This window comes from Schistocerca serialis, chromosome 2 (genome assembly GCF_023864345.2).
Source record: "Schistocerca serialis cubense isolate TAMUIC-IGC-003099 chromosome 2, iqSchSeri2.2, whole genome shotgun sequence".
Classification (NCBI taxonomy): Eukaryota; Metazoa; Arthropoda; class Insecta; order Orthoptera; family Acrididae; genus Schistocerca; species Schistocerca serialis.
Window position 1 is genome coordinate 351,168,613 of NC_064639.1, and position 24,622 is coordinate 351,193,234.

General features: G+C 39.0%; 1 protein-coding gene across 2 annotated transcripts in view; it reads right to left on the bottom strand.

Annotated features, from left to right (window-relative positions):
• The window catches only part of LOC126457161 (general vesicular transport factor p115), a 202,666-nt gene that overhangs the window by 77,085 nt on the left and 100,959 nt on the right, over positions 1-24,622 (bottom strand). For both annotated transcript variants that reach the window (XM_050093244.1, XM_050093243.1), the window contains exons 8-13: positions 17,832-17,986; positions 12,449-12,654; positions 7,402-7,524; positions 7,004-7,114; positions 2,594-2,774; positions 646-836 (exon numbers count right to left, since the gene is read on the bottom strand). In XM_050093244.1, coding sequence (XP_049949201.1) covers positions 646-836; positions 2,594-2,774; positions 7,004-7,114; positions 7,402-7,524; positions 12,449-12,654; positions 17,832-17,986 — 967 coding nt within the window. The remainder of the gene's footprint in view (positions 1-645; positions 837-2,593; positions 2,775-7,003; positions 7,115-7,401; positions 7,525-12,448; positions 12,655-17,831; positions 17,987-24,622) is intronic.

Genomic DNA, 24,622 nt, shown 5'->3' on the forward strand with positions numbered 1-24,622 from the left:
GTGAGAGAAGAGGTTCATAACTTTCTGAATAGCATGGTGGCAAGCTGGTATGACATGGGCATACAAAAACTGCCACAGCGTTTATAAAAATGCATCAACTGAAATGGTGATTATGTTGAAAAATAGCTAAATGTTCAAGCTGTAAACTGATGTAAGCCATTTTAGAAATAAACAGGTCTATGTACTTATTAAAAATAGGAGACCTTACTTTTGGAATTACCCTCCTATTAAAAATCTTTTCTTCCTGTCATTTTCTCCTTAACTGCAAAACAATAAACCACACTTTTAGTCACCTGAGTTTTCTTCAACTTTTTACTGCAACTGCATGCTATAGTATTTGCATGCTGCCAAGTAAGTACATTTTTTTTACTCCCCTTCACCATCATTCAGCCTTTTACTCACTGATTTTGATGCTCAGATTTTGTAGGAATGTGACAGTAAATGTATATCAACATCCATAAAAGATTTTTACATGTCGGAAATAGCAGTCAAAATAGGTCAAAGAATTTTATACAACTTTCAACAAATCTGGTGCTATCTGATGAAAATAGAACCACATTAATAATAAATACCTTCTTAAGGATTATTACTAACACACATCAGAAGGTAGCAACCTGCAACAAATGCTAGAAATAAGTGAACTACCTGTAATGCATTATTTTCCTCTTTGAGTTTCTGTATTTCCTCTAATAATTCTTTAAGCTTTCGATCTTGTTCTCTAATTACTTCCTTGTACTGAAGTAGTACACTGTTTTCGGATTCTGAGAGAGTCAGCCCAGAAACACCATTGACAACATCATTTTTGGGTTTCGGTGTTACAGCTTTCACAACCATACCTACAACAGAGAAATTTTTTTCAGACATCAATAATGCATGCGGAAGTACAATGTAAACACAATGTGTTTAACAAACAATTCATTGTGCATGATGGTCATGGTGGCTGAAAATAAAAGGTGTGTATTAGCACAGTCAGACTAGACTGCTTAAATTAGTTCACATGTTAAGTGTGAACAACTCATTTAATTTACACAAATTTAAAATAAATTACATTTCATATTAGTATAATATAAATGGATAGATAAAAAATCTACTAAACAAACAGTGGCAGGGGAATACATACACAAAACAATTTAACTTTTACAAGCTTTCAGAGCCAGTTACTGAGAAGCCATGAACATGCTTATAAAGACAAAATTAAGACGAATGCGTGGGTAACAATGCTCCCTCAACTGAAACAGTAGTTCTCAAGTTATTTAATGTTAAAATTCTTGTGTCTAAAATGTACTTTCAAAATTGATGTCTTGACAACATTCTAAACAATTTTCAAGGTTGGTTGGTTTAAAAGAGAGGGGGGGGGGGGGGGGGGGGGAAGGACCAATCTACAAGGTCATCGGTCCGAAGGAAACAATGCCACAATGGTGAGAATAAGACAATGAGACTTACAACACAAAAGAGAATGAAAGAAAAAACAACCACAACAATGACTGAAAGGCAAAAAACACTTAAATGGACAAAAAGGAACAAGAAAACCACAAAGACACAAGAAACAGGTAGAAGAGGTTAAAACAAAAAAGCAGGTTACCATGGCTGGCTGACCATGAGGATATAAAGGAAAAGCCAGCCACTCTGCAACACACTAATACCTCCACCCTGAAAGCTCTAGGGTCCACGGACACACAGGAACAAAGGACATGTGCTAAAACTTAGAGCAAATGACAAAGCTCACCCTCACGAATAAAATGTAAAACTACAGCTGCTGTTGAGGCATTGTCATCTAACACCAAAGGTAGGGTGCTGGGAAGTTTAAAGTCTGCCGCAGAGCAGCTAAAAGTGGGCACTCCAGCAAGACAAGGACGACTGTCATTCATGAGCCACGGCGACACCGAGGTGTGTCCTCGCGACAGAGGAGGTAACCATGTGTCACCCACATATGGCCAATGCGGAGCCGACAGAGAACCACAAAGTCCTTAGAGTCCTCGCGAGGGGTGCGTACTGAGGTCTTCCAAACATGTGTGTCTCATGGGTTGATCGCTGTTATCAGTGTTTTATGCCCTCCCTTCACTGCATATTCCCCAACATCTCTTCTGGTTGCTTCTGCTTTTATAATATGTCTATACTATTCTGTTCTTTAATAATGAACCTCATGTTTGTATATTAATGAACCTTAAGAATTGTGAAAAAGGAGTGCACCATGACACCACTGTGCACACTAAATTGCGACAGGGGAAGATAAGAACCTGTGGCATACAAGGTAAACCTGTATGAGATTACTTAGTGGGCCTTAATAATCATTACGGCCAGAGGACTTGGGTAAAATGATTATGATTGTGTTTTGTGTGCTTGTGGTACACAGTTTATGAACAGAATTATACTATGCTTCCCAGTGCAAAATACTTGCTTACCATCTGCACGATTTCTTAAGCTACTCCCTCCCTCTGCCCCCCCCCCCCTCCATGCACAGGCATTGGGGGGGGGGGGGAAGGGGGGGAGAGGGAGAGGGAGAGGGAGAGGGAGAGAGAGAGAGAGAGAGAGAGAGAGAGAGAGAGAGAGAGAGATCAACCTTAAAATAAAAGGATAATCATATGATTCTTACCTTCCAAAGCTTTAAAAAGCCGACAGAATTCATGATCCAGAAGCAGATCACTAGGCTGCCTAGGACGCAACTGTGGATGTTTTGCAGCTTTGCTATAGAGTTCATGTCTGGAGACGCTACTTAGCTTATCAAGGAATGTTTCAAGTCCAATGCGTTTCTCAATCAGCTGGCAGAGATTTTCCTAGTAAAAAATACAGAAAAATATGATATACTGTTAATTAACCAACGAAGTGTATAATTTTTTAATATAAAGTTTAGCAACTGCTTTGAAAATCAAACAAATTTCCACTACTGCTGCTACACCACACATATTAAAAAAAATTAGTACTTTTTTTATGTGTACAGAAGAAGACATTTGCTTAGTGAAACAACTTGCTATTGACAATCCCCCCTTTACCGAATGCCTAAACAGATCAGTTCACGTAAAACAAAAATTAACAAACACAAGTTTAACAACAAAATAATTGCAAAAATAATATTCACCTTTTGTTTCTTTCAGCACTGTGAACATTTCTGCTATCAGGCGTGCAAGGGCTTTTTATGACTGTTTCTACTTTCCTGCACTCCAATTTATAGAAAATACAATACTAATGGTTGTGACTATGAGCTGCAGAAACAAAGGAAAAAGACCCCATTAGGCATTATTGTAGTTTTTTTGACAGTTGCAGAAATAATCTCCAGCTACATACATTATACAAAATGTATAGAAGAATGACAAAAAAGAAGTGTTCAACCTAAATTCTCAAAATGTGTCTCATGGAAAAGTTGTTTTCCATAACTTTCCTCCACATCCCTATGCCCATATCTGTGAACACTCCAGTTAATATCAAAATTGGTTGATCCCTACTTCAACCATCCGCAAATGTATGTAGAACACTATGAAGTAAAGTTTCCTTGTTCATAGTAACTGGGCTTTACAAGTATTGTGTTTCACATTACCTACCTACACCGTATAAATACTTACATCAGACAGTGTACTTTATTTTGCAAGTAGATATTGAACTGTTTATAGAGGTATGTCCCACATACAAAACGTTTTATGACATCCAATGTTGCAAATGCACATGGCACTTCATTGTAACGTTTTTTAAAAAAAATTCTCTCTGTGACCCACAAATGGAAACAGAAAGAAAATGTTGAATGCTCCCCGATATACACCCTGAATAATTAAATCTGTAGGCATTGTCTCATAAGTTGACAGAGAGATGACACTATATCCTTGGAAGTCTGTCTTTGTTAAATGCTATGGCATAATGCACCTCATATGTATAACTTGAGCTGCAGAATAGTTTTCATTACAATATTTTTTAAAGTGGTTTCCGTTCATCAAACAAATGAACTAAAATACCATGTCAACACAAAATTACATTTTGGAAGGTCTGACACTAACAGAATATCTTCCAAAGACAATGTTCATAAAGAGTCCACTCTTTCATTTTCAACAATTAAGAAATACTCTTATTTCCTGAATATGATTTATTTGAAAGAAGTCCCAAAAATGCAACCACAGATAAAAACAGAGAGAAAGTGAACAACATGATATTGGACAATTGACAGTGGAAGATGTATGAAATAGCTGATGCTCCAAGCTTCTCTGAAGAAATATTTTGCATAAGAATTGTTTGTGTAACATTTATTGAATACTGACCAAAAGCAACTGCCAAAATGAATTTCTCACCAATCTTAGGAACATTTTAAAAAGAATACTGGTTATTTTATACATTAACTTGCTTGTGTAAAATACAAATTTGCAGCTTGCATGTTAGTTTCATTGCTTATTTTCTTAAGAAGCTTCTCATTTGGCAATGAAAGACTGGGCAGAACCCATTTTACATCTTTCCAACACAAAAAAACTTTGAGGTGATCACCAGGAATCAAACTCAGGAACTCTGCCTCAGCAGCCAGCAACATTAACTACTAGACCATGGAGGTTGCCCACAATATTTGCTAAGAGGCTAGACAGTAAAAGAGACAAATCAGCTTTAATTCAGACTGTCAAAAGTACTTTGATAATGAAAAAACTTAAATGACCGAAATGAGAATTGTTGGAACTCTTATTCTATTCAACATATTTGGACCACCCCATATTTAATAAAATTTATGGAAGCCATAAATGAGTATTTTGAAGAGACTCCATAATTAAATTTCAGGGATGCAAAAAAATGTTCAAATGTGTGTTAAAACTTATGGGACTTAACTGCTAAGGTCATCAGTCCCTAAGCTTACACACTACTCAACCTAAATTATCTTAAGGACAAACACACACACCCATACCCGAGGGAGGACTCGAACCTCCGCTGGGACCAGCTTCAGGGATGCAATCTACTTACTAGAAAAACCTTGGACACAGTGTACTGACCAAAAAGGAAACTACTTTGAAAAATTAGGATGTTTTTACAAAGAGCAGATATGTCAGGAAATTTTTCTTCACTTATAATTACAACCAACAATATTTTAAAAATTTCCTTACACGGTTACCTAGTAACAGTTCACAGTTTGGCTCATTTTATTGTCTGAATACCATAAGACTTCTTATATAGATGAAAAATAATTACAGTAAGCAATTAAAATAAGTCATGAAATGAACTAAGGGAACAGCCAACTAAGGGAACAGCCACAGCTTAGCTAACAAAAGTCACTTCAAAAGAAATGAGAAATGGTTTCGACATAGGAAAAAAAATCTCTGGTCAGAAAAATCATTACCTCCTCTGGCTATATCTTTAATACAATTACCACTACTTTAAAGTGTCTGTCATTTGTGATAATAATACTTGATCTACATCTGTAGATGGTCTCTCACACACTCACGAGATTAGACAGTCCCCATGATTACAAAAATCTTTTGAGTACTTACCAACTAACTACTTTATGTAAGAATGAATGTTTGTGTTTACTCATGATTTCTCACACAAGAAGCATCAGTCAAAATGAATCATTAACATGATTACTCAATGACTTATTTGATAGATTAATGAGTTGTAGGGCACAACCATGGAAATAATGGCTTGAAGCTTTTTATATGATAGGATTAGAGAGTGGAGAGCCCTGATGTGGGAAGTTCAGGAACAAATAACACATCATATGGTGAAAGAATTGGCAGGTGACCAGGCAAAAAAAAAAAACCCCTTGTGTTGAAAAATGGTGATGACTATTACATACAAACAGGAACAATAAAAGGCCTGCACTTGTTAAAAAAAAAAAGTTGCAACTGATTAAGTCGCACACAGTGATACACAAGAGAGTGGAATTCCTTCATTAGTTAAACTGAAAAATGAATTAAAAGAATGTGAAAAATTAAAACAAGTTCTAGTCCTATTTAAAGGAAGAAGGAAAGAAGATCAGAGTTTAATCTTCTATAAGCAATGATGTCATTCATTGGAGACTGAGCACAAGCTTCGATTAGGGAAGGATGGGGAAGGACATTGGCAATACCCTTTCAAAAGGAACCATTCCAGCATTTGCATTAAGTGATTTAGGGAAATCACAGAATAGGGAGGGCTGGTCAGGGACCTAAACTGTTATCATCCTAGTTGCAAGTCAAGTGTAATAACCATTGTATCACCTCGTTCAGCTCCAGCCATGCTTACCCAAATAATCAAGCATATAGACACAGAAAGAGCTATCAAGTAAGAAATAGATGTAACTGGACAAGTGCTACACAGACAAGTGGTTCCTAAGATGATCACTGGTGAACGCAACATGAAATATGACTATTCATTCATAGAACACATTTCTACTAGCAATTACAATGCCTTGTGACCACTACAATTAAAAATACTGCTGTTATTGAAACTATGGGGCCATACTTGCAGCTGGTGTAGTGAAACCATTTTTGCAACTATGTTTTCTGAACAGAACAATACAAAACATTAGTGCTTTGCGAAATATTTAATGTCAGTGTTAAGTTTTTCCACAAAATGACTGAGTTAAGCTTTGAGTGTGAAAGCCTTCGACACCCATCTTCTCGAATGCTTGCTTACAGCTGCATGTCAACCTCAATGGAACTTACAGCTTCGGTGACACCTATTTTCAGCTGCCAAGGCACACTGTTAGTTCTCTGTCAAAGATGGGTACATCAGAAACATCCGCCATTTTAGACATTAGGAATTAGCAGAAAGGTTTTTCCGAGTTTGAGGCATTTGATATTGTATGTAACACAAGGCCTCTGTATGCCCATACCATGGGTAGGATGATAGTCATAACAGTTTAAAGGAGGGGAGGCTTATCATTATCTTGACATCAACATCAAATGCAGAGCTTCGGTGGAGAAGAAGAGGGGTAAGAAACATACTATCATTTGCCAGGACATGAGTCCAGAGGCAATGTTCTAACTGATTAATGTAACTTGACTGAATAACAACTGAGACAACAATAAATTTACAAGTAAAGTGTGAACACACTGTAACTCACCTTGGAAAAGCTGCTGACAGTGTCGTCATTGAATACTACACATATGCCCATTAAGAAAGCACAGATCCCCTGTACCAGTTCTTCATTTTCATCATGTTCATTTGATCCAACCTACAACAACAATATGAATTTTTAATACTTTCAGAGCTACCAACATAACTATAATAAATAAAGGATTATGTATGAATTCAGCAGCTGGGGTTTACTAGTTTTCTAACAAGTAAGGTGCAGAAATTTAAAATGTTCTGAAATTTCAGTTTAAAACTATCAAGCACTTCACATCTTATGAACTGTCTTATGTTTGAAGTTAGTATGCAAATAAGATATACTATATACATGATTCTAAAATCTAGAATAGATCCAATAAATAGCAACAAAGTCAAGAATATTTTACAAACCTGTGCTGTGAGGTAGGGAATACTCGTGGCAATGCTCACAAACTGTTTAACTGCAAGAGAACAATGGGCCAGCCATGTACTGAGCAACATCAAAATTCCAAGTTTCGACTGCACTTTGCCACACTGGAAAAAAATTGATAATAATAATAATAATAATTTTCTTGTTACTTTTTCAAAGCTACAGAATTTCTTACCATCTACTGTATTTCATTTACTGGAATAAAAGGCTTCACAATACTAAATAGTTGCTTTCAGTCCTGTTGTAAACCATATTTGTACAATGAAATGACAAAATGAAACATTCAATAATAAAAATATTGACTGGGTTACTATTGCTAAGATTAAAATTTTTACCGAAAGCCAACTAAGACAGATGCTGTTACACAGGCAGTCATGAAATATAACGCTGCAGTATTCCAACCCATGTCAAACCACACGTGTGAAGTGCCTCTTAGTAGTGAAGCTCAAATGACTGAATGTGTGATTATACAGTATATAACATGTCATTACAGTTATGATCCGGAATTTGTTATCACAGTTAATAAAAGTATATTAAAAAAAAGGAAAATCTTCCTTCACATAGTGATATCAGAGGCAGATTGTATAACACTTAGACCAGTCGAGCAGACAAAGGAACACACTATTTTTTGTAGAAACAAACCTTACATTTGATGAAAAAGAGGAGAAGTTGTTACAAAATGGTTTATGTTAGACAGGCCTTCATTACTTTTAATAGCCCCAAAATATGGTGACACTACTTTGCTTTTCATCATGTAACTATCATCTGATGATGCAGCTTTATGCCACAAAACCAATTGTGTTTTAATACACAACAATATTACCAAGTGTTAGCACAATTCTTCCTAACATTATGTCTTTCAATAGTTGCAGTTGCGCTGAATATAAAATATTTGCAATTGGGAACTGTTGTCTTGGATGCATCACTCAAGTGAGCATCACAAATCTGCTCTTGTTGAAACTATGTTTTTGTTTTTGCATTATTGTTCTTTGGCGAACATACCATGCAGCAAACAACATATTACTTACGTAATTCATCTTATAGTTAAAACAAAATGTAAATGCACACAAGACACATAGTAGCTGATAAAAAAAATTACAGCAGACAGCATAATCTCAGGCAACAAATACAATTCTTTTAGGTACTGGGTAAAAAATATAGAAAACTAAAAATACACTAATTTGTTCTGAAGTGACATTACCTTCAAGTTGTATGACAGATCACAAAAGATAAAGATTAAGAAATACAAACATATGACACTTTTGCCTGGCAGTCTGTGAAACGGTACAGAGGTTCTCCACAGGAATATACATTCAGTTATATATCTAGGTTTTAAAAAGTCAAATTACAATTTTGTAAGTTGTTGCATTTTTCTGGTACAAAGATAGTGTCAATATTAGAAGGAAATTGGTGTTTCAGACCATCACATATACACTGCCTGATGAAATGAAATATAATTATATGGTAGCTCTTGTCAATAAACAACTTACTATAAGTGTAATGAGACTGCCACAAGCTGCAGACAAATATAAATATAATAATCAAGCATTCATTATTCAGTTATCCCAGTTGGAGGCCATTTAATAGAAAAAATATTACAAATCCAATACCAGCTCGGAATTTAATAAAAAAAAAGACCATATTCTACACAAGACATGGTTTCTGTGTCTCTCAGTGGATGTACAGAAGACTTTAACAGTGCACACTTGTAATTTAAAAGCATTAGCACAAATGCCACACAAAACACCGGAGATGTACGCTGATCGGCCAAAACATTATGACCACTGCTGCCTACAACATTGAATGCTGCCTGGTGCTGTTGTGGATACATGATGCAGTAACAAAAGTATCTAAGCAGAGCAGACACGGGTGGGGGATCACCGTAGCAAAGATATGGGGAGCAAATGGGGAAATCCATTGAGATAAGTGACTTTGGCAAAGGGAAAATTATTATTACACAGAGCCTGTAAAAGAGTCTCTAGGAAATGGCATAGCTGGTCGAATGTTCACATGTTACTGTTGTGGGCATGTGCAGAAAGAAGGAGGAGGACACTGAAAGTTCCAATGTGCACTAAATGTTTGGATATCCATGACTCTTCACAGAACATGGCGTTCAGAGGCTGGTGGGAGCGATATTATGCTATGGGAGACATTCTCCTATGCTTTCACGAGACCTGTGGTGGTAGTCGAAGACATACTGACGGTGCGAACCACCTGCATCTCTTCATGTTTGATGTCTTCCCCCGACAGCGGTGTCCTCTTTCAGCAGTATAATTGTCTATGTCTTGGAGCCAGAACTGTGCTACAGCAATTTGAGGACCATTATAGTGGACTCACATTGATTTCTCAGTGACCTGTTCCTGTGGAACCCATTTGGGTCACTATCGGGCACCATCACAGTGTATGCAAATAAGCGGCCCATTAGTTACACGAATTACATGACCTGTGAGAAGACATATAATGCCACGTACCTCCACAAACCTACCAAAAAACTGTCAGATCCCTGATAAGCAGACCCAGTGACATACTTGGTTCCAAAGATGGACAAACTACCTATTAAGCATATGGTCATAATGTTTTGGCTCATCAGTGTATACCATCAAGGGCATTGAATTGATAACTGTTAGAGTGGGGAATCTTATGAATATACTATAACCTCTAGAAGATGAACTTATGATACAAGTTGCAGCCTAGAAGTTGGAAATGTTTATCAGTGTACTCTGCAAGTCACCTACCTTAATGTGAAGCAAGCCGTACTGAATTATGCGATGCAAACGGATCTGCTATTGAAATATATGAATATGCTATGATCTCTTTACATATTGGACTTTAATGAAGCTCTGCATAGTATTTTATAGTTGTCACTATTTCACATCAAATTGTTTGTGCAATTTTTAAATCTTTTATGATTTTTTTTACCTCATTTCTGCCACCGACTTAAATGGTTCCACAATGCAAATCATTTATATAACACCAATAAAGTCAGCAGTTGACTTATTGTTAACAACACACCCTATGTTAAATTGTTATTCCAATTTATGGATTGTACATGGCACCAACAAGCATGTTGATGAAGAACACACATATAATTACAGAAGTAATACCACTTGATCAGTGGCTCAAAGTGAAGATTTTTTGGTAAATCTGTGATACAGTGATATACTCCATCCTCGATGTGGTCAAGGTGTATCATCAAATTCTGCTTACACCCAATGACATTGCTAAAACTGAGATTTGGACACCAATTCATTTGTACAAATTTACACGTGTTGTTTGGCTTATGTAATGAAGGGCAGGCTATGTGTATGAAATTACTAAACATTTAGAGTTTTGTTAAGAGCCTTGTGCACACGGACATTGTGGGACCGTCATTACTATCGGAAAGAAATCTTCAAAGTTCAACATCAACAGACTACTATTTACAATCACTGGAAATTTTTTCAATGCCAGATGCAACAGCAATCACAACTGCATGAGGATGGGTCACATATTTTAGAGTATTCTAGCACATAACCACTGACCAAGGAATTTTATTCAAATTACCATGTTTGTTTAAAATTTTGGCAGTGCTACTGGAAACATAACTCATTCCAACTACTGTGCTTACCACCCAGCTGCTAACAGCATTGCAGAACAGTTACTCCTCTAGTTAAAAAACTGCACTTGTGGGATGTCATAGAGCACTTTGTAGATGATGCTAGGAACGCACATGTATTTTAAAGAAGATTGAGATCCAACAGGCAACGAGATGCTCTATAGATAATGGGAGAATTTTTTGACAGCATATCAGAAAATGTCATCAAAGAATCAGAGTTTGCAAGGCAGTTGTGAGCTTTAAAGTGGTAATTAGGAACAGGGATATGGTTTCTGACAACCATTCACTGAAAAAGAGCTGCAAATCTGCAAAAATGTTTCGGAATACCATGATGCTGTCTGTAAACTGCTAAAGCCACAATACTATGAGCCATAAGTCATGTCAGTGCACAGAGACAAAACCTATGATGATATGGATGAACTAACAGTTGCACTATAAGAAGACAGATGTAAAACTGGTTTTCACCCCAAATAAAAACTCAATAAAGCACATCCACAAGCAAGATGTCATGAGCAAAGATTGTCCTTCACCTGCCATCAGCATTAGCAATGCCAAAATGCATGTACTATACGACAAGTCCATTCATTCTTATACAATGTTAAGACAACAGGGTGGGAGGAGGTGGGGGTGGGGGCTAATGTGGATGACTATTTTATTATCCATTTAATAACATCAGTCTTTTTTATATTCACTTTTTCCTCTCTTGTTCTCCTCCTGTTTTACCTCCACTTTAAAGGAAAATACCTTTTTGTTGCATCTCCAAACCTTTATATGTGTGTATTTAATTTTGAAATTAAAAACTGTATTAGCTGTACCACATGCCTATAATAAATATAGTTGTGGAAATGTCTATTTCCTGCTCTTCACACACAAATCACCTGAATTACAAGGCATCACTGCAGCTTTTTTTTATGAGATAGTTTATGAGTAAGTTTACACTTTTATTTTCTCCTCAATGCATGCATATTACAGGGCAGAATACTAGAAAGACCTCAAACTGTTAAGTGCTACAGGCTGATTTGTCTGTTAGATGCCTCAGGAAGCTGCTATAATAACAGAAACAAAGACTTTAGTGGATCAGTTCTTGTTAGCAAGATTTTTGGGGAAAAAAAATGGCAAAATATTAGCGATGTAATTGTTCTCACTAATGAAAGTAAAATATTTCTAGGTTAAGATATGCACACATGTTGACTAACAAGTACCTAGTGATTAAAAAGAAGAAGCAAAATGGTATCGTAGTCAGTACAAAAAAATTTGAATACTCTACAGAGCAGGAAGAGAAAGAGATGAAGAAGAAGAAGAAGAAGAAGAAGAAGAAGAAAAGAAAATATTTTACCTACAACTTAAGTATGAACTAAGACTTAATACAGTTAATGCTGAAAATGCACGTGACATTACAACTAAATCACTGTGAGAAAATACTTCTAAAATACCTGCTGTAGCAATGAAGTGCACTGGTTGAGTAAGGACACAGGAGGGTTGCCAATGCTAGTTGCAAGCATTACCCTCAAAAGCTGCTCTTTCTGTGCAGGATTTTCAACTAATGCATGAGCAAGAGCCACAGCACTGAACCAGTTTGAGAGTGGATCAGCACTGAACATTCCTCCACAAAGTAGCTGACCAGTTGTTAGGGTGCTCACTGAAAAATAAATTACGAAAATTGCTTTTCAGAGTAAAATGAAAGCAAGACAATTTTAATTTTATGCAATAATGATCTTACATATACTTGCTGCCTGGACCCCAACCAAATGTGAGGTACTGTTGGTGCTGCACTCTTATTTACAGCCAAATTTGACTTCCTCTGCTTGCTACTTACTTTGATGTGCATTTTTCTGCACCTATGCTGTTATGCCATGGAATTTACATTCAAAAGATGTTTCCAGGCTCTAGCAGATGCGGTATTACTGAATTTGTTGTCAGACTTCAAGTCTGATTTAAATGAAACCTTCATTTTTATTTCCCAAGTTTTCCAATATTATTTTTCTGAAAGGCCTCCTATACTACAGTCTACACTGTCCCAGTATCTTGGCTGCTAAGCCATGGCATAAGAACCAAGATACTGATCTTGTTGCATTTCATTTTATGATTACACTGCAGATGATGACCAGTGACAGATGATTTGCTTGACTGTTTACATCAAATCTGCTGCTGCTGTTCCTTGACTGTTTTAATGGTGTGCCCCACATATGGCACACCACAATGAGATGGAATGTAGTCTACATCCAGTTTTCAGAGTCCTAAGCTGACCTTAACATTGCAGAGCAGACCTACATTTATTGGAGGGGGGGGGGGGGGGGGGGGGGGAGATGAAATTACATTGGATATGTTTTCAAAGGAGTCCTCCAATTTCTAAATAGACGGATTGAGATTGAGAAAAGAAAGGAAAAAACATCTTTTACTTCCTGTATACTGACCCAATCAGTTGCCACTGTTCATTCTGACTGCTTGATTAGTCAGTCTATGTATATACTCATTTGGAAACCTAGTCATAGGATTATAGTCTTTTGCAAGGCTCTCATTGTCGAATAGCATGTGAGCTGTGTGGAGCATAAAAAAAGAAGGATGGTTAGATTAAGTCCAGTGCTTTAACTACTGCCCACTTCACTCCACACTATGAACCAGTGTTCTCAGCATGACAGTGCTTTGCATTGTGATTACGGGTAAGGATTGGAGATTAGGTTCAGTGTATGTGTTCTTTCTACACAATATGGGGTCCAGGTACCTTAACTAACATGTCATGATTAGGCTCCAAATTCCTGGGATGAAAACAACTATACAGTCTATAAGTTTTCTAATATCCTTATTTCATTAACCAGGAACAGAAGTATCAAATCAAACACAGCTAGGTATAAGGCATTTAATTTATTATGGTCTCATCAGTCATCTCCTTCCTCATTCACCACTGATGTAGAACACCAAGGGAGTGTGCATTTTACAGAGTAACAGCAGGGGTGCAGAAAAAAAATATGCATCAAATGTATTGGACACCTGAAGTCAAATGGGCTTTCAACAATGCTTCACAGTCAGTATTTGAAATATTGTTGCTAAAAATGGAATCAAATCAGTTGCAAAACCTAAAATGTATCATCAGCAAGAATTACTTTTTCACTCTGTAGTGGAGTATGCACTGTTTTGGAAATTGTACACTGGACAGTGACTCACATCCAGAATCTTGCCTTTCACTGATGCTTTTCTTACTGACTGAGCTTTACACCTTTAAATATGCCTCTTAATTCCTTCCCTCACTTTCCTCCTCTTAAGACAAGTTGTCCTTCGATAACTTAGTAAGAGCACTGGCTGCAAAATGCAGGATTCTGGGTTGAGTTCCAGCCGAGCCAACAGTTTTAATTTGGCAGGTTGTTTCAAAATAGAAAGGACCTGCATAATCACAAACCAGTATCCTTAACATCGGTTTGCTGCAGAATTCTTGAACACATTTTGAGTTCGAATCTAATAAATTTCATTAAGAAAGAAAAACTTCTGTCCACAAATCAGCACAGATTTAGAAAGCATCACTTGTGCTAAACTCAGCTTCCCATTTTCTGACATGATGACCTACAAACCACAGATGGAGGGCAGCAGGCAGATCCCATATTCCAAGATTTCCAGAAAGCATTTGACACAGTGCCCCACAGTAGGCAGTTGACAAAGGTCCAAGCCCATAGTTTATGTTCCTAGATATCATTTTTAAAAAAACTATATATTTTCAAACTGTTTACAAAACAACCTTATCCTATACAAAATACTCTCCATTACAACTAATACATTTGTCCCACCATTACTTCCACTGTTTGAGACAATTTTTTGTAGTCATATTTACAAATGGCTGACAGCTCCTCCCTCGCTTTTTTCTTGAATTCTTCAATGTTGTCCAACCACTCTCCTTTCATGTCCCTTTTTATGTGTGAAAATAAGAAAAAGTCACATGAAGCCAAGTCCAGTGGGTATGATGCATGGGGCTGTGGAACTATGTCCTTTTTACCCAAAAAACTGTCTAACAGAGATGGCTGTGTGTGCAGGTGCATTGTTGTAGTGGGAGAAACAGTCTCTTGTCTGCCGCAAATTGGGTCTTTTTTGATGAACACTGTTTTGCACGTTTCATTGACGGTCTGACGTAGGGGAATAAACTATGAACGAACTGTGCCCTTGGCATCAGAAAAGCAAATTAGCATTGTTTTGGTGTTTGATTTAACTTGACGAAATTTTTTTGGATGGGTGATGGTGACTTCTTCCATTAGCTTGACTGTTGCTTTGTTTCTAGGTCACAGTCATAGCGCCATGACTCATCACCAGTAATGACGTTTGACAGAAAATCTGGAAGAGTTTCAAGCTGATGTTTCAAACCACTACATTTTTCAACTCCACCTGCCTTTTTATTGTCGGTCAGAACTCTAAGAACACACTTGGCAGTAACCCTTTCTATTCCTGTATCTTCCATTAAAATTCACTGACCTGAGCTCCAAGATAACCAACTAATCTCTGACAGTTGATCAATTGTCGTTGATGGTCTGTGAGCATAAACTCTTGAATTTTTTCACTATTTTTGTTGATTCAGGCAGTTGATGGAAATCCAGAACAAGGTTTGTCATCAATCTACATGTCGTCATTTTTAAACTGAATAAACCACTCATACACTTGAGTTTTTCCCATAGCGTCACCTTGGTAAGATGTTTTCACCATTAAGACAGTTTCAGCAGCATTTTTACCAAGTAGAAAATAAAATTTCACAGCTGCATGTTGTTCACTTAAACTTGCTATCATAAGAAATGAAACAAGAAAAAAACAGCACTAGCAAAAACAATCAGTGTGAATGAAAAGAACAAGCCAGGTCAACAACACAGGCGGCACTGAACTGGCAATGAGTTGCGCTCTACACGTCTAGTGGCAGAAATGCATACCACACAAGCTCCGCCCATGGCAACATTATTGTGTAACCCCCCCCCCCCCCCCCCCCCCAATACACTGTCCTCGACGAGTGTTCATCAAAGAAAAGGGTATGGTCATGAGTGCCCCATACAACTGTGATACAACCACCCTTATTCTCTCTCTCTCCCAATCTCCGCTAATTTCAAGTTGCCGCCGCTCATACCTCACCTGTCTTTCAACATCTTTGCCTCTTTGCTTCTGCCTCGACTGACATCTCTGCCCAAACTCTTTGCCTTTACAAATGTCTGCTTGTGTCTGTGTATGTGCGGATGGATATGTTTGTGTGTGCGAGTGTATACCTGTCCTTTTTCCCCCCTAAGGTAAGTCTTTCGGCTCCCGGGATTGGAATGACTCCTTACCCTCTCCCTTAAAACCCACATCATTTTGTCTTTCCCTCTCCTTCCCTCTTTCCTGATGAAGCAACTGTTGGTTGCGAAAGCTTGAATTTTGTGTGTATGTTTGTGTTCGTTTGTGTGTCTATCGACCTGCCAGCGCTTTTGTTTGGTAAGTCACATCATCTTTGTTTTTAGATATATAAATCATCTGATGGACAGAGTGAGCAGCAATTTACAGCCATTTGCTGATTATGCTGTGTTGTATAGAAAGGGGTCATTGAGTGATTGTAGGAGTATACAGGATGTGACACAATTTCTAGTTCGTGTGACGAATGTCAGCTGCCTCTAAACACAGAAAAATTTAAGTTAATGCGGATGAATAGGAAAACTATCCTGTAATGTCTGAATAAAGCAATAGTATGATCCTGCTTGACACAGTCACACCAATCAAATATCTACGCTTAATGTTGCAAAGCAATACGGAATGGAATGAGCACATCAGATTGTCAGTTGGTTGAAGGGAAGGCGAATGCTCGACTTCATTTCATTGGGAGAATTTTGGGAAACTGTAGCTGATCCATAAAGGAGACAGCTTATAGAACACTAATTCGACCCATTCTTGAGCACTGTTTGAAGTGCTTGGGATCCCCAACAGGTCAGGTTAAAGGAAGACATCAAATCAATTCAGAGGTGTGCTGGTAGATTTATTGCCAGTAAGTTCAATAAGGAGGCCATTATTACGAAGATGCTTCATGAACTGGAATAGGAATAACTGAAGGGAAGACAGTGCTCTCTTCGCAAGGTACTATCGTGGAAAATTTAATGAACCAGTATCTAAGGCTAACAGCAGAACAATTTACTGCTGCCAACGTACATTTTGTTTAAGGACAATGAAGGTAAGATGAGAAAAATCAGGGTTCGTACAGAGGCTTTTAGGCAGTCATTTTTCCCTCACTCTATTTGTGAGTTGAACAGGAAAGGAAATGACCAGTAGTGGTATGTGGTACCCTCTGCCATGCATTGTATGTTGGGTTGTGGAGTATATAAGCAGATGCAGAAAAGTTTCTTCAGAAAACAAAGAAAAGTTGCAAAAGCTACAGAAGCTATATAATGAGATTTCAATATTACAGAAATTAATTATTTCCTTTTCCTTATATGTGTACTGATTTATTTGAAAAGAGCAGTCACTAAAGTGAGTGGACTAGTGCCACTCCTATGGCAACAGTGAGGTGAGGGTTGCAGAGTGATGGGGGGGAGGGAGGGGGGTTAGAAAATAAATAAGTGTAACTACAAATGAAACACAGTAGAACAGAATGACCAGTATACTGTTTTGCAACAATTAGTACTCCATTACTCCTGTTCAATAACATTACAACAAAGTTTGTTACAAAAACTAACAAACTATTACCTTTTTTCATAAACTGTGGCCACTTTTAGAATAAATTGTATATAATTGAGAATAATGCTTATAGTCTGCTTTAATACAACTTTAATTATGGCTCCTAGATTGTAGAGGAAGAAAAATGACAGTTCAAGAATATATCTCAGTACTTACTCTCAGATGTAGAAGGGAGGAGAGTTTGAACCAATTGTGCTTGACCAACTTCATTCTTAAATAGGAAGCACTGGAAGCAATACAGCACGGAACAACGAAGTATGAATGGTTGTTTCTCATTCACCATGGACATCAGGAGGACAACTATTGCAGGCCTGGAAAAATAAGAAAGTAGATTTATTATTTATTTTTTATTCCATAGGATCATTGACACACAAACATGGAATATCTCACTACATTATGTGAGTAATACATTACATTAGTCGTATTCCAAGGACCCTGTAGTAAGAGATCTCTGGGATATGGGTAGAAGTTAAGGACCTACATTTTATTTAAGTGCAATATAATAAAACAACTGAAAATTGTAAATATTATCATACAGGATGTACATGAAGTCCAGGAACACTTTCAATTATTTATTGCACACAAACTAAACACTGAACAGACGTCATACATATTGCATTTTGAAGAGAAACTCTGAAAGTTTTTTTTTTTTTTTGTTTTTTTTTTTGTTTCTTTTTTTTTACACACATTCAATAAGCAAACCATGAGTAACCCAGCAGACATCAATACGGTAATCAAATTCTTGTCATACCCACTCAGCGTGGCATTGTCGACTGGCAGTCGTTTCCTGTATTCTTTCCCGGAGCTCTGTTAAATCACGTGATTGAGTCGGTACATACGTCAGATCTTTAATGTGTCCCCACAGGAAAAATTCACACAGAGTGAGATCTGATGATCGGGGAGGCCATTTCATGAAACAGCTGTCCCTTTCTGTAGCACAGACGATCTGCTGGTGTAGCAGCTCCGTGTTCATGTACCCACGAACTTCACAAGGAAAATGGGGTGGAGCCCCATCCTCCTGAAAGATGAATGGAGAGTCTGACTGCATTTGAGACATCAGCCATTGCTGCAACGTGTCCAAGTAGGAATACCCAGTGACAGTGCTCTCCGTGAAGAAGTATGGCTCATACAGTTTTCGACGTGACAAGGCACAAAAAACATTTACCTTTGGGGAATCACACTCAAATTCAATGCATTCATGTGGATGCTTTGTAACCAAGATTTGACAATTATGCCTGTTCACTTTCCCATTAGTGTGAAAAGTGGCTTCGTCACTAAAAATTAAGTGATCAACAATGCCATCCCCATCCTCATTGAATTGTTGCAACTGCGAACTAAACTGAAAATGCTTGTCTTTGTCATTGAACTTCTGCACTAGCTCCAATTTGAATGGTTTCATAGACAGCTTCTGTTGCAGGACTTTCCACACTGTCATTGGAGCCATTGTGAGTTCACGGGATTCACGACGCACCGATTTCTTTGGACTCCTTAAGAATGTCTCTCGTACGCACTACACGTTCACTTCACTCACACTGGGACTTCCGATTCTCTTTGCCGGGCACAAGCAACCCGTCTTAACAAATTTGTTGTGCCAGTGGTAAATGGCCTTCCTCGTTGGTGGCCTCTTCCCGTACTTGGATCTAAACATCTGTTGAACAGCAGTAGTACACTTGTTTCTGTCAAACTCCAACACACAGAAAGCTCGGTCCGCACCTGAACTCACCATGTTTGCAACTAGTGCTGACTAGTGGCAAATTACCAAACTACGCTGTGGCAGTATACATGGAAAAAAACATTTCAGGGTTTCTCTTCAAAATGACATATGTTTGACATCTGTACAATGTTTAATTCTTGTGCAATAAATAATTGAAAGTGTTCCCAGACTATATGTACACCCTGTATTATAGCTCTCTTATTAATTACGGACTAACATAAAACACTGTCAACAGTTTCTGTGGAGACACTCTTTACTGAAGCACAAGCAGTTACCTTACAGAAAGTTTTTAAATTTTGTATTAAACTCAACCATGTAACCTTTAAGAAATTTAATATGGTCTGGCAGGCTGTTGAAATCATGTGTACCCATGAGTCAGGCCTGATTCTAAATTAATGTTGACTTCTAGTAATCTTTATAGAGGTTAGTTTTGTTCACAGTATTTTATTCATGCTTTGCACTACTTACTGACATCAGAGAACTAGTGGTAATCAATAAAGACACTAGAATGAGATTTTCACTCTGCAGCGGAGTGTGCGCTGATATGAAACTTCCTGGCAGATTAAAACTGTGTGCCGGACTGAGACTCGAACTCGGGACCTTTGCCTTTCGCGGGCAAGTGGAAGTTTCAATAATGACACTAATTAGTATATGTATAATATAGCAGCTGAGAAAATACGAAGTTCTTTAAAGAGATCTCTAAAGGAAATTTGAGAATTAACATCAGACACACTGAACAGCCAAAACATTACAACTACTACCCACTGCAAGAATGAATGCTGCCTGGTGGTACTAAGGGCAGGTGAGAGGCAAAGAAACGAGAAATCATTATAGTGATGATATAAGCCAAAAATGGAGAAATCCACTAACATAAGTGACTTCAACAAAGGGCAGATTGTAATAGCCTGGCATCTGGGAATAAGCATCTCAGAAACAGTACAGGTTGTGCACTGTTTGTGTGCTACTGTTACACACATCTCTGGAAGATGGTTGAAGAGCAATGAAACCATGAAGTAGGCGACAAGGTGTTGGACAACCACACATCACAGAACGTGCAGATCAGAGGCTTACCCACAGAGGACAATACAGGTGCAAGTATTCCATAGCACTGCAAGTATTTCATAGCACGATGTTGACCACACATTACTGAACATGGAGCTTCACAGCAGACGACCCTTATATGTTCCCATGGCTACCCAATGACAATGGTCAGTTACAACTACAGTGGATACATGATTATAAAGATTACACCTGGGACCAATCGAAATGTACAGCCTAATTGGATCAACCCCGTTTCTTGTTATACCTGACGGGAGGGGTGTACCGTCAGGTAGTACCTTCACCCACTCATCAAAGAGAGCTCAGTTGGTCAGTCCTCCCAAAAAGAAGTCTCAGAATCATAGTAACAGGGCATTAGTGTGACATAACACTTTCACATTGTAGCCAAGCGAACAGGGGGAACCTTTGAGAAGGTCTCCTCTTGCTATATTCATATGCCATTGGAAGGTATTGCTGGATCTTTAAACAGTGTCAAACAACTTCATAATGGAACACTTTTAGTTGAAATTACTAATTCAACCCAAATATTTAAGCTCTTGGGATGTAAGGTGTTAGGTGACTACAGAGTTGAGTCTGAGTTGCATAACACCCTTAACATTAGTAAAGTTGTGGTTACCTGCTCCGATATAATGGAGGTGGACCCTGTGGAGTTAGGTGAAGAACGGAAAAGTATGGGCCTCATAAAAGTGCAGAACTATATGAGGAGAATCAGTGGCAAATTGGATAAAATCAGCAACATTTATTCTAATGTTTAGTGTCTCCGGAACTACCTGAACATATCCGTGCAGGCTGTATCTGCCTTAAGGTTCAGCCATTTATTTCTAGCCCAGTGCAGTGCTACAAATGTCAAAGATTTGGCCACACCGGTAGTGGGAGGGCTACGTGTGGCAATTGTGGAGGCTCAGCCACGAATCTGGCAGTTCTTGTACACTTCCTCCGAAGTGTGTAAACTGCTCTGGGGATCACTCCATGTGGAGCAGAAAGTGTGAGGTTTACAATGAGGAAAGGAAAATTCAAGAGTTAAAAGTTGAGAGATGCATACCCTATGGTGAAGCTAAAAAAGCTTTCAGAGCTAAGCAATCTCCAGTTTTTGCTACTTCTTTTGCATCAGCCCTTAAGACGCCAATCGCGAAGTGTGATGCCTCCATGCAAACTCAGACCACAGATTCAAGTACGGGCACATGCACTTGTCTGGAAATGCTCCACTTGAAACAAGAGGTCATTTGGAAGTGGCCAGCAATCGCCTTACCACCTAAGCCACATATGACCTAAGCCAATGCTACTACTCACCATCAGAAGCCAACTAAGCCATCCCCTCAACCCAGGCAACCACCTTCTCCCATCAGTAAAGAAAAATTTCCTTCAAGAAGTAGTTCCCAGTCCAAGAAAGCAGTAGTTAAACCTTTGGATTGGCAAGCTCTCTCCCTCCCTGATGAGGACTATGCTCTTGAGGATATGGACTTACAGTCGGAGGAACTGGAGGGCCAGGACCTGGCTAACATTCCCCTAATCTCCCTGGTAAATCACTACCTCAGAGGGAGAAAGAAAGAGCAACCATCGCTAAACAATGGCTTCCACAGGCACTTTTGCGTGGCAGTGGAATGAATATCGCTCACATTTGGAAGAATTACAGCTCCTGGCCCAAGAGAAACCGTTCTGCATCTGCTTACAAGAAATGCATCTTAAAGTCACCAACACACCTGCGCTATACAGGAAGGACAATACTACTGGAGACAGGGCTAAAGGTGGAGTGGCTCTTTTTATTGATGAGAGATGCCACTCCTCTCCTGTCCCTCTTACCATGACCATGCAAGCAGTTACTGTGAAAGTTCTTGCACCCTTTAACATCACAGTTTGTTCTTTGTATCTTCCACATAATGATGCTTTGGATACAGACATACTGGCAGAACTCTTTTGGGCACTCCCACACCCATTCCTCCTCGTGGAGGACTTCAGTGCACACAATGTGCTGTGGGGCTCAGCTACCACTTGCTCCAGGGGTCGGATGAGCAACTTGTCCATTCTGAGAATATCTGTCTTCTGAACATGGGTCAAATGACACACTTTTCCACAGCTGCAAGGTCTTTTTCAGCCATTGACCTTTGTTTTTGTTCCCCAGCTATTGTAGACTCAGTTCAGTGGGAAATGGCTACAGATTTATATTCTACTGACCATTTCCCAGTGTGGATCCATCTGCCAACTAAGACGGGGGCTGACAGGGGACCACGCAGTTGGGTGATACAAGGGGAAATTGGTTGCAGTACAGTCGATGGGCTAGTTTTGAACAAAAGGACTGCACAGAGGAGATCCAATGGGCTGCCGCAGAGTCCATCCCCCGGTCCAGTAACCACCTCAGATGATGGAATGACGACTGTCGATTGGCAGTCAGGGCCAGACGAACAGATCTGTGGAACTTCAAATATTGTCTAACTACAGAAAACCTTCATGCCTTCAGAACTGCAAGAGCACATGCAAGGCAAGTGATAAGAGTGGAAGAGGGCATCCTAGAGCGAGTTAACGACTTTCATTACTGAGTCCACTTCCACTGTGCAAGTTTGGGACTCAATGAGATGGATTTCAGGCAAGGGCAGTACATGTCCCCTTGCGTCCTTGTCACATAATGGGCTCATGGTGTACATGAGCAAACACGGCTCAGGTTTTAGCTAAACACATCTTAACTGTTACTATGTTGTCCGAACAAGCTCCTGCTTTTCAGGTGTTCCGTACAACTGCAGAGATTAGGAAGCTCAATTTCCTCTCGCATAATGAGGAAGTCTGCAACCTTCCATTCTTTATGTGGGAACTGGAATCAGGTTTGTCTGCAGCTACAGACACTGCTCCAGGACCCGATGAGATCCATTATGCCATGCTTCGTCATCTATGCCCTGATGCAAAAGGACAGCTCCTCTCTTGTTTCAGTCAGATCTGGTTTGATGGACAGTACCCCATGAATTTGAAGGAGGCAATACTAATTCCATTCTGGAAACCTAGCAAGGACCGAAGCACCAATAACAGTTACCGGAGTGTAGCCCTTATTAGTTGTATGGGTAAGACCCTTGAACGCATGGTCAACTGCCGCCTTGTCTGACTGCTTGAATTCCGAGATCATCTGAGCTGCTCACAGTGTGGTTTCAGGTGCTACCGTTCCACCCTTGACAACTTAATTCTATCGGAGATAGCGATACAAGAATCCTTCTTACTCTCACCAACTTCATGAATGGGGATGTGTGGTGGATGCCTGTCATTTCTTTTCCAATCCTTTCTCAAAGACCAGTGTTTTTGATATCATGTTGGTGATGCCTTGTCTGACTGCTATGTTCAAGAGACTGGGATCCCCCAAGGCAGTGTCCTCAGTGTCACATTGTTTGTCATCGCTATCAGTGGCATTTCTTCTGCAGTCAGGAGCCCTGTTAAACGCTCTTTGATTGTGGATGACTTTCCAGTCTTCCAATCTTCATCGGATCATATAATGATAATGAGGCAGCTACAGTTGATGATTGGGAGGCTGGAAACCTAGGCCAGGACAGCTGGTTTTCGTTTCTCACCCAAGAAGACTACATGTGTCAATTTAACCATGACTGTCAAAGTTTAAACCAACCAGTGTCACAATGGGGGACAATATTTTATGTTTTCAAGAAACTGTGCACTTTTTGGGGTTATTATTGGACTCGAAACTATCTTGGCTCCCAGACCTGAAAGACTATGAACACAAAAGGCTTCCAGTCATTGAATATTTTGAAATGCCTTAGCTGACAGGTCCCTTCTCCTGCAGTTTTATGAGACATTTGTCTGATCACATTTAGATTATGGCAGCATGTTCTACTGACCAGCCCTTCCTTCCTTCCTTCCTCAAGAAGTTAGATGCTGTCCACCATGAGGGAATTCAGATATTGATTGGAGCTTTTCAGACCAGGGATACAGGGAAACAACATGGCCGACAAAGCCACCAAGAAAACATCTTGGGATGGTGCTGTCCATCAATGTCCCATGCCACTGCATGCCACCATCTTAATTTCTGACAGACGCATCATGTGTTAGTGGGAGACTTAATGGTTGCAGGTGACAGAAAACAAACTGCGGTCTCTCAAATCGACCACAAAGGCATGGTGGACTTCATGTCAGCCTGATCGTGGTAGGAGGTTCTGCTTACCAGACTGCACATCGGACATAACCC